This window comes from Rhinolophus sinicus, linkage group LG03 (genome assembly GCF_036562045.2).
Source record: "Rhinolophus sinicus isolate RSC01 linkage group LG03, ASM3656204v1, whole genome shotgun sequence".
In the NCBI taxonomy this organism is placed as follows: domain Eukaryota; kingdom Metazoa; phylum Chordata; class Mammalia; order Chiroptera; family Rhinolophidae; genus Rhinolophus; species Rhinolophus sinicus.
The window spans coordinates 151,574,158-151,586,241 of NC_133753.1; the positions used below are offsets into that span (position 1 = coordinate 151,574,158).

At 32.1% G+C, this 12,084-nt stretch overlaps 1 protein-coding gene across 3 annotated transcripts in view; it reads right to left on the reverse strand.

The window, feature by feature from the left end:
* Positions 1-12,084, reverse strand: part of POLK (DNA polymerase kappa) — a 63,896-nt gene that overhangs the window by 25,275 nt on the left and 26,537 nt on the right. For all 3 annotated transcript variants that reach the window (XM_019728137.2, XM_019728138.2, XM_019728136.2), the window contains 2 exons: positions 10,416-10,587; positions 5,676-5,795 (listed from right to left, as the gene is read on the reverse strand). In XM_019728137.2, the coding sequence (XP_019583696.2) occupies positions 5,676-5,795; positions 10,416-10,550 (255 nt within the window). In that variant the 5' untranslated portion in view covers positions 10,551-10,587. The remainder of the gene's footprint in view (positions 1-5,675; positions 5,796-10,415; positions 10,588-12,084) is intronic.

Below are 12,084 nucleotides of genomic sequence, written 5' to 3' on the forward strand. Positions count from 1 at the left end.
TGTTCCTTTTTTGTGGCCTCAACTATAGAGGTTGAAAAAGCTAAATACTTTCTCAGTTTCCCTCCAGCTGGGGGTAGTTGTGTGACCTTTTTGATCTATGTAACATAAAAACCAGTAAAATCGTGAAGAGAAGAAAGCTACTGAGTGAGATGGAATACATAAAGAACATGGAGGAATGCCTGGCATATGGTACAAGTTCAATAAGCGCAATCTATTTCTAAAAGGATCAATGGATAGTTGCTTAAGAAAGCAATAAAAAACTGAGGGAAAAACAGACAGAAATAAATAAGTGGGGTGATCTCTGGAATAAAAGCAATTTCCATCACGTGGAGATCCCCATCGCAGGTTTCCTCAAAGGTGAAGTTACAAGGGTATAATTTAGCTTTTTCCACTCATTGGACTTCAACCTTGCTTCTATTCTGAAGACGTTTTTTTCATGGCATTCCATCTTAGCACTACAGTGACACTAGCTGCCCACTAGGTGCAGGTTAAGACGGTAACTTCTCTTTTAGAAACAATTACACTTAATCATATTTGTCTCCAGCAGCCACAGTAAGACTTTTTAGAGGGTCTGCTCCTGTTTAGGCTGCAACTCACTGAACGACCTGGAGTGCTCTGTGCCTTCTTCAAGCTGTTCCTCTGTCTAGAATGCCCTTCCTAGTTCTGTCACAAAGCCTTCAGATATCTCTCTGAAACTTAACTGGATCTGTCTTCCACACCAAAGAATTTAATGTTCCTTTGTTTTTCTGTTCTTACTACGTTACACTTATTGCATTAGATACTAAATTTTCAGTTTCGTACCTAAGAAGAGACCTTATCTTACATAAGGAAGAGAAAGAACTTATCTGCCATTAAATTCTTTCCCCGAGACAGAGGTGAAAAGGAATAAAACTGATACTGATATTCATTTATTCATGGTTAAGAAAGTAGTATTTGTAGACAAAGTCTGGAGAAGGCTGATCTCATGCAGTGAGACACCACCTATAAATGGAACTTTTCAACCTTACTCCCATTTATCACCCAGATTTAAAACAACTATTTCTTCCAGTTCAATTTTAAACTAGAGAATAACATCCTGACATAAAAAAGATGTAAGCAAATCATGGAAACTGTTAAAAACAAGAGTTTAAAAACTACTCTATATTAAATATGCCTAAAATATGAGAATAAGAGAGCAACATCTGAAATATCTCAACCTAGAATCAACAGAAAAGAACAAGATAATGCATATAATAGAAAGCAAGCCAAATGGGAAAAATTCCTAGACTCATACGTTAAGGCTATGGCAGTTTCTTCAGCAATCTATTGACTGTTCTGTGCTTACTAAAAGTGTACACTTGCCAAAAGGAAACCTCCCCATTGAATGACTCATACGTTCCATTTTCCTTTACTATCTCTCATTAGTCACCTTTGTCTGAACTCTCAACATCTACCAAAAGCCCACTACTACTGCGTTTTCCAAGTTTCTTCTACTGAGATCCTCATTCATGTTTTCCTTTCTTCCATTTTTCCTTCCAAGTGACTTTCAAGTTCTAATCTGGGTCTCTAATATACTTGTATATGTTATCTCTTTTGCTACAGTTCAGAACTGGTATGTCACAATAGTTAAGAATAATGGTTCCTGTTTGGGTCTCAGCTCTGCCACTAATTAGTTACATGATAGTGTAACTATCTTCCCATCCTCACTTTCCTTATTTGTAAAGTGGAACTAAAACAACCTCAAAAGGTCGAAAGAATTAAGAGCGATACCCATGTAGTGCATTTATCCAGGAATATGGTAAGACTTTAATGATAGATATTACCTATGATTTTAAAAGTAGAAGTTATATTTACTGAGTATATTATACGAAACATGCATAAGTGCTTCTTATGTTAACTCAGTTTTAGTAGACAAATTAATTCTGAGATAATGACTATTATTCCCATTTTACAGATGAGGAAAACAAAGCTCAGTAAAACTAAGTAGTGCGCTCTAAGTCATACAGCTGATGAATGTTAGAACTAGATCTGAAAACCAAGTTACGTACTCCAAAATCTGTGTTCTTTCCATTATTTTATGATGCTTCCCTAAAATAGATTTTTAAAAGTCTTTATCATTGAAATAAGCTCAAACCAAACTCTAATGGCATATTTTATATCTATATTATGTTTTATTTACTTTTTTTAAATCTTCTTTTTCAATTACATCTAGGAGACTATTTCAGAAATAGTGTCTTTTATTCTCTTAATTAGTATTACCCTGAATATTGTTGAATAAATTCAAGTTCATAAAAACAATTGTTAAAATGGTCAAAATACACTGATTTGCTGTGTAGTTGCCATTTAATATAAAATAAGTGTTTGTCTATTCAATTTATGAATCCATGTTATAATGTGTTCGGGCACCTACAAAAATGTGCCTTTCAGAGTCTAATGAGGATGGGATGGAGTAAGGAATAACACTTAGAGTGGTTCTGAAGGCATTTCCCATGAAAACCTCTCTGTTCTCGCAGACCTCTCTGTTCTTCCAGACTCCTTAGGACTTCCTTAATCCCCTCCCATTTATACAACTTCTTTAAAGGAAGTTCAACAAACAAAACAATTTAACAATCAAAATAAAACACATTTCCTGCCATTCCCCTTGCAAAAGATGCCAGAGAACCTCCCATGAAATAGTCAACTAAAATTGTAACAAAATCTAAATTCTATTACATAATGTAAGGTATTTTCTGTTCCTCCTGATTATTAGCATATTTAAGGATATGAGTTTTAAAAATAGTATGAACAAAGGAAAGTTGTTATATTGCGCCACTCACTTGTATTATATCTTCAAAACTTAAAGATAGCTGTAGATTATATTAATAGATCAATAAAACTTACCAAAAATAATGTAAATTCCTTAAGAATTAATATCAATTTAAAAACAATGTTATTGTGGACAGAGTGGAATTTTTTAACTTGATGAAATGATGCTTAAATTTATTTGGAGAATACATGAGAAAAACAAAAAAATATTTAAAGAGTACTGAGGGAGGATATTACTAGCAATCCATAATTAAAATTGCATGGTACTGATACAGGAAAAAATCCAATTGATTAGAAGAGTCCAGAAATGAATCCAAGTACAATGAGAGTTCAGTATATCAATTCAGTATAGAAAGGACTTGTGATTCAATAATTGGTATTGGGACAAGTGAATCATCATTTAGGAAAAATGTCCTTTAGGGAAAATATAATACTCACCGTTTAAGAAAAAAATGCTTCATACCTTACACCAAAATAAATTCCAAATAAAGATTTCAGTATAACAAAATCTATAAAAATACTAAAAGAACATATAGGCTTGTTTGTGAGAAATAACCTCTATCTATGCACAATACTAAAATCAAGCAAAAATAATTTTTTAAATATAGTTGGATTTGTTTAAATAAACATTTGAAACTGTGTAGGGTAAAGGAGGTCAAATATATGGTGATGGAAGGAGAATTGACTCTGGGTAGTGAACACACAATGCAATATATAGATGATGTATTATAGAAATGTACACTTGAAACCTATGTAATTTTACTAACCATTGTCACCCTAATAAACTTAATTAAAAAGGGAAAAAAGATTGTTGGGAAACAAACAAACAAAATAACAAACAAATAAAACTGTTTAGGAAAAAAAACTGCAAAAGTAAAAGACAACATACTGGAAAAATATTTACAGCAAATGGCATAGAAAACAATCCTTAAAATATGGTAAGATACAAACTCCTCTAGAAAGTGGACAAAGGATATTGCTTTGGACTGCAAGTAGTTGAACCCCCAAATCCATTCTTTCTTCCTTCCATAGTAATAGATTTTAATATATTTTACAGCTTCTCCTGCAGTTAGGTGTGACCATGAAAACTAAATTCTTGACAAAAGAATGTGGGCTGAAGTAATGTATGTAACTTCTTTTTCACCTGTTTAACAGCAAATTAATTATCTTTGATTTCTTCCCTCATTCTTTTTCCTTACCAGGGCTAGAATACGGATTGGGGGTAATCCAGTTTTTTCAATCCTAGTAAGGATAACACTATGGGATGATGGAACAACACGATGCAGAATCTGGGTCTCTAAGACATTGTGGTGGTCAGAACCACCTAACCAGCTGGGACTACTTACCTATTATGTGAGAAAGAAATTATCTTATTTGAACCATTATATTTGGGGTCTCTTGTGCCAGTTACTTAGCCTATACCCCAAAAAACAGAATAAAAGAGGAAATCCCCACACAAAATAAATATTAATGAGTAAGTGTGAATAGACAATCTTTCTCTATCATAATCAAAGGAGGGCAAATTTAACCCACCATGAAATAATATTTGGACACTGTATCAGCAAAAACTAAAAGACTGATAAAATTGATAAAATTTAGTTGTAAACATGTATGGGAGGAAACCAGCATTCTTATGTTGAAAATGTAAAATGGTACAACCTTTGGTGAAAATAACAGGATGAGAGGGCAAAGATATATAAATGGTTATCACAGGTTGTACATAAAATGAAAAACTGGCATGAAGGTGGAGTAAGGTAAATAAATTATGGTGCCTCCATACATAATGAATTAAAAATGATGATTCGACAGACATATCTTTTGTCACGATAGCAGACCATTTAACACAAGAGATAAAAATTAGCTTTTGCTCTGGGAAAGCGTGTATCAAAACAAAATTACACATTGTAGTTTGGTAAAGAAAACATAAAATTTATGATCTCAACTCTATCATGAGAAGAATTTTGTAGTATATCAGATTAATATTATAATTTCATCGTTATGTTGTAGCCTAAAGTGCTTTGTTAAATTGAATCAGATTTTGATAGATGATAAAACTATCTTTAAAATTAAACCTGTTTTACTAGCAGAACCTTGAGTAATTTGAGTTCTTAATCTACCACAAAGTTCCCTGCAGCTTGGTTCTTCTCAAACTTTTCTCCTGAAATAATTTTTAATACCAGAGAAAACTCGAAGTATGAGTATTTACGCCCTGAAGACTCTGGAGAAGCCAAAGCCCCCCAATTTTTAGAAGTCTCGTGTTTTATCTTAAAAATTTATGCACATTAGGCATTCTATCTTTTATGTGACTTTTTGTTTTACTATAACACAATTATGTTTTAAATTACCTTTTAATTTAATTAGTTAACATGTTCCTCCAAATCTTTTTTGCAAAATCAGCATTGCAGAAAATATGTCATATTAATCCTGTGGCCTTTCTAGCAGCAAAGCATCTCGTATATAAAATAAAAAGAGCGTAAGCTTTGGGTTAAATCCTAGCTCTGCCAACTGCTTGTCGTATGAAGTTAGGCAAGTTTCTTAACCTAATTAAGGCTCCATTTACTCTTCTGTATAACGAGGGTGACAATGTCTAAAGGCATATTTGTTATGCACATATTAAATTTTTTATATTAGTTTCAGGCGTACAAAAAATGTAATAGACGTTTACACTCCTTACAAAGTGATAACCCCCCCCCCAATCTGCTACCCCTCTGACATCATATATAGCTGCTAAAATTCCATTGACTCTATTCCTTATATTAAATTTTTATGCTTTACCATATAACAAACATTTATATTTCATTTCATTTTCAGTTATAACATGACCACCATGAATTTTAACTCTCATTTACTATCCTACCAGCTTCCATTTTATTTAGCAATTGAATCAATACCTGTAATTGTGCTTTCCTGAGCTGCTGACTGGTAATTTGAGCTTTTTGTTGCATCATATTTTCAATTCGTTGGTTCACTTGCTTTTCTTTCTTGAGCTCATTTTCATAAAATCTGGACCCCTATGTGTAGGAGAATAAAACAAAACGTGAGAAAAATGTCTGAAGAATAGGATCATAGTAACATAACCTTCTAGAATCAGAATAATTGAATTAAAAACTTAGCTTTACTACTTGTAGCTGGGTGACCCTTAAATTAATCTGTCTCAGTTTCCATATCTGTAAAATGAATTCATAGCTACCTAAATCATAGGATTGTTGTGAGGCAGTACTTAGCACAGTACAAACTCTGAGACGAGTACACATTTGTGCTCAGAAGATAACATTCTGTCCTAGGCAGAATGCTCCAGGCATATCCAAGGCCTTGGTTAGATGGGTCATCAATTATCTCCTTCACTTTTACTTTAAAGGCATTTTTTAAATTTAATGGTAGTTATTAAAGAAAATGTAAAAAATAACTTTTAGAAAATTACCCATCATCCCATAATCAAACATTTATCCATTCATCAGGTTGATAGACATTTGGATTATTTTCACTCTTTGGCTATTTTGAGAAATGCTGCAAAGAACATTTGTGTACACCAACACTGTGTGAGAGTTCTAATTTCTTTACGTCCTGGTCAATATTTTTTATTGTCTGTCTTATTTATAATAGCCATTCCAGGCTACAATAGTGTCAACGGCATCTCGTTGTTTTAATTTGCATTTCCCCAGTGACTAATGATGTTAAACATCTTTTCATGTGATTATGTGCCATTCTTTAGTGAAATGTCTACTTAAGTCTTTTGCCCATCTTTGAATTGGGTTGTCTTCTAACTAAGGAGTTGTAAGAATTCTTTGTATATTCTAGATGTAAGTCCTTTAACAGTTGTGTGTTTTGTAAATATTTTACCCTAGTATGTTGCTTATCTTTTTTATATTTTAATGGTGTCTTTTGAAATGCAAACATTTTGATATTTGATGAAGTCTAATATGTCAACTTTTTCTTCTATTGACTACGGTTTTGGTATTGTATCTAAGACATGTTTGCCTAACCAAAGGTCCAAAGAGTTTCTCCTATCTTCTAAAAGGTTCATTGCTTTAGTTCTTACATTTAAGTATATTTTGAGTTAATTTTTGTGTATGGTGTGAGATGAGGGTCTAAGTTCATCTTTTTTCCATGTGGATATCCAGTTGTCCCAGCATCATTTGCTGAACAGACTATCCTTTTGCCTTCGTATTTTTGTCAATAATCAATAAATGATAAAATTTATTCTGGACTCTTAATTCTGCTCATTGCTCTATAAGTCTAGCGGTACGACAGTAGCACATTGTCTTGATAACCATAGCTTTATAGTAAGTTTTGAAATAAGAAAGTCAAACACCTCCACGTTTGTTCCTTTTTCAAAACTGTTTTGGCTATTTTAGGTATTTTGCATTTCCATATAAATTTTAGGACCTGCTTGTCAATTTCTGCTTGTCAGGGCAAAAAAGCCCCTGGAATTTTGATGAGTGATTATGTTGAATCTATACATCAGTCTGGGGAGAACTGCCTTCTTAATGATACTGAGTCGTCTCATCTTTGAACATGGACTACCTCTCCATATTTTAGAGCTTTAATTTCCCTCAGTATCTTTTTTTGTAATGTCCAGGGTACAAGTGATGCACAACTTTTGAAATTCTGTAGAATTTTCTATATGTAAGATCATGCCATCAGCAAAGCGATAGCTTTGGTCCTTCCTTTCCTCTCTAGATGACTTATTTCTTTTAATTGCCTGGCTAGAATTTTCAGAACTATGTTGAATAGAAGGGGTGAGATTGGACATCCTTATCTTGTTCCTGATTTTAGGGGGAAAGTGTTTAGTCTTCTACCACAAAGTATGATGACAACTATAGGTTGTTATACATGTCCTTTATTATGTTGTGGAAGTTCCCTTCTATTTCAAGAGTTTTTAGCATGAATGGATGTAGGATTTTGTCAAATATGCTTTTACTCCTCTACTGAGAGGACCACGTATTTTCTGTCCTTTATTCTATTAATATGATATATTACATTAATTGATTTTTGGATGCTCAACCAACCTTGCATTCCTAGGATAAATCCTACTTGGTTATGGTACCTAATTTTTTTAATATATCGTTGGATTCAGTTTGCTAACATTTTGTTGAAGATTTTTACATTTATAATGACCTGTAATCTGCTCATCTGGCTTTGGTATCAAGGGGATATTGGCCTAATAGAGTACGTTGGGAAGTAGGGATAGATGAAACAACATTTGCAAAAACGCTGGTAACTGTTGATGCTGGGGTGATAATAACATTACTTTACTATTCTCTCTACTTTAGTGCATATTTAAAATTTTCTGATAATAGTTTGTGAGAAGTGAATTGCATTGCTATGGATCGGCAAAAATTAGAAAATTCAATTTAAAAAACATATTTATGATAACCCTGCCAATAAACACTAGAGGAATATATGTTATATAGAATGTATAAATATTTTAATATATATTAATATATAAGGTATATATTTTATGATTGCAATATATATCAATCACATGATAAAAATCAATTATATGATGTACGTATGTATATTATTCTGTGATTTATATATATCATATAAAATTTATATGGAAGAGCTAAGATTCAAGAATACCCAAAATACTCTTGAAAAAGAACAGAGAACAAAAAAAGAACTTGTTCTAGAAGATATCAATACCTATTATAAACTATTTAATTAAAATCATGTTGGATACGTACAAGAACAGACAAATAATCCATTGGAACAGGAGAGTGTGCTACAGATCAGTAGGAAAAGGATGGATTATTTAATAAATAGTACTGGGACACTGAGAAGGGAGAGGGATGATCTGATAGGGACATCTAGGATAACTTAAACATTCTATTTCTTAACGTGAAAACCAGTTTATAGGTTTTATTCTCCTTCCAAAAAATTTTACGATGAAAATTTCAAAGAAGTCTCAAACAGAAAAATAGATTAGTACAATAAGCACATATAAAATAATTATCACTGAGATTTAACAACTGTTAACATTTTGCCATATTTCCTTCATTGGTTTTTTTGTAACTGAACTGTTTTAAAATAAATTACAGATAAAATGACATTTAGCTATTCCATAGAGTATTTCAGTATACACCTTTAAAAATAAGGCCATTTTCCACATACGAGTAATCATAACATTTCATAACTAATAAAATTAACAATAATTCCATAATATTATCTGATGCCCTTTCCATATTCAAATTCCCCTAAATATTCCAAATGTATTTATTTGTTCAAACCAGGATCCAATCAGGGTTCATATGTTATAGTTGCTTAGTTCATCTCTTAATTCTTTTACTTTTAAAATTGGATCTACGTTTTGTATACTTAAAAAATTATTTTCCCCTCAATGTTTTATTTTGGAATTTCCAAGTCTTCAAAAGTTGAAAGAAAGATGCAATGAACACCTATGTGTCCTCATCTAGATACAGCAATTGTTAATATCCTGCTACATTTGGTTTCTTCCTTAAGTCTTATGCACCCACAGGTGCACACACACACACACACACACTTTCTTTCTCATTTTTGACTAAATCATTTGAAAGTAAACTGCTGTGAATATGCATTACCAAAGAATGAGGATAATCTCTTAAATTTTACACCTTTCTGCATGGATATTTCATAATATATGAATGAAACCAAAAAAATGGTAGGGAAAAAAGAAACATTAAAGAATTCTTTTATGACCTTGGAGAAAGCCATATGCAGTTGACTAATTCAAGTACATAAAAAAAAAAGCAAACAAAAAACTTCTGCATGGGAGAAATTACCATAAGCAAAGTGAAAAGATAAACAATAATCCAATGGAAAATTATTCAAAGGGTAAAAAGAGATAGTAAACAAGGAAATACAAAATGGCTTTTAAACATATAAAAAGATGCATAATCTCACTTCTCATAAGAGAAATACAACTTAATGCTTCACTACATTATTATAGATTGGCAAATCCAAAAGTTTAGTAACACAGTGTTGGCACAGTTGTTTCCTGGTAATACATACTCACATACTGGCAATGGAAATGTAAATTGATACAAACAAATGGAGGGCAACTAAGCAATTCAGAAAATTGCACATGCATATATCCGTCTGTGCTATTTGCATTTGGTGGAACAGTTCCACTTGTGGAAATTTCTCCTATAGTTATACTTGTACATATGTCAAGTTATGAAGAACAAGGTTGTTCACTGTAGTACTTTTTGTAAAAACAAAAGACTAGAAATATATCCATCAATAAAGAGTTGGACAGGTTTACTATATTATATCCACACATGTAGTATAAAAAAGAATGAAGATCTTTAATTACTTATACAGAAAGACTTCCAAGTTATATTAATTGAAACAAAAATAAAAAATACAACAACTATAGTATTCTCCTACTGGGATTAAAAAAAAGTTAAAAAAATATATTTTGTTATTTTGCTTTTATATGCATATCATGTACATGTGAAGTAGAAAACTGGATAGCAAAAGCAACAGAATAGAAAGGAGATTATTCTATATGCATATGTAGCTTAACAATATTATATATTAATATATTAAAAATTATAATAAAAAGGGTGTTTAAAACTTACCAATTTTCAGTTAAACAGAAAGTCAAAAACTTACAAAATTAAAGACAGTGAAAGAAACAAGGAACATACCTTTGTGGCTTCCATTATAATTTTATTTATTTTCTCTTTATCTAATCCTTCCATCCCAGCTTTATTATCATTAAGTCCCATCCTAAGCAGAAGATCATCTTTGTAATTGTTGTTCTTCTCCTCTGTGCTATCCATGGTGTAGACTTAGCGTTAAAATGGATTTTTTTATTACCTGAAAAAGCATTCATAATAAAAACTGATTTTCAAAATGTTCATGGGGGAGCCAGGAGGTGAATGCTTAAAAGTTAAAAGGTTACAGAAATCAGCAAAACAAAAAAACGATGGTTAAGAATTTTTAGCTATTGATAAATTATTATTTATATTTAAAAATTACTATCCCAAGATTATTGTACTCTGGGAGGGAAGAAAGGAATTAACATTTCCTGAAAGCTCTGTGCCAGCCACTATGCTTGGTGCTTTACACTTAAACCTATCACAGCAGCCCCGGAAGGTAAATATTATTATCTGCAATATAAAGAGAAAAGAAACCTTTTCTCTTAGAGTCTTAGAACATGTCTACCGACACAAATTTGCTAATAAGTGATGACATCTGTGTTGAAACCCAGGCCTGAGTTCAAAGTTTGTGTTCTTCCCATAATACACTCTATAGGAAATAAATACAAACCAACGTGCACTCTACTAAACATGTTAAGTTCAACAGCACATATTACCTACTGTATGCAGAGCTCCATTCTTAAAGCAGTGAAAAAATACAGACAAAATAATAATCTATTCACTTTCAGGAAATTATTACATTTTACAATGTTACGTCACTTCTAAGGTTACGAAAAATCATTTCAAATAATAATAATTCTTTAATAGCTTTAGATAGTTCTTTAAAATTTATCTTCACATACATTAGCTTTTTAAAATATTTATCATAACCATGCAAACGTAGATTTGGTTATTCTCATGTTAGGACAAAATAAATTGGGATTTCAGGAAGGTCAAATAAATTGTCCACCATTACTCTGCTAATAAGTGAAAGAACTGGGATTTGAATCCAAGTCTTCTTACTCCAAGTCTAATGCAGCTACTATTGGAGGCATCACAGCTATCTCCATTTGGGGTTCACTTATAAATAAATGTTGTAGCTACCATGAACCTACAACAGTATGACCGTGATTTCTTATTTGCATGATTTAGAGCTCATTTACTCTACTTGAGGAACTTATTTTTTTCTAGCTAACATTCATCACCATACATAGTTACAATTTTTTTTTCTTGTGATGAGAACTTTTAAGATCTACTCTCTTGGCAACTTACAAGTATACAGTACAGTATTGTTAACTATAGTCACCATGCTGTACATGACATCCCCATAACTTAATTCATTTTATAACTGGAAGTTTGTACCTTTTGACCACCTTTACCCATTTTGCTCCCTGTCCGCAGCAACCACCAATCTATCTGTTCTCTGTATCTATGAACTCAGTTTGGGGTTTTTTTTTCAAGATTCCACATATAAGTGAGATCATGTAGTATTTGTCTTTCTTTGTCTGACTTAGTTCACTTAGCATAATGCCCTCAAGCGTTCCTTTTTTAATGCTGCTTCCATTTTTGGGAACCAACAAAGAATGAAATATCAAAGGCAATTTGACTACTGTGATTATTAGTGATAGTTTCATTAGGAAAACATAGTGTACATCACAGTAGCTCTCACACTTTG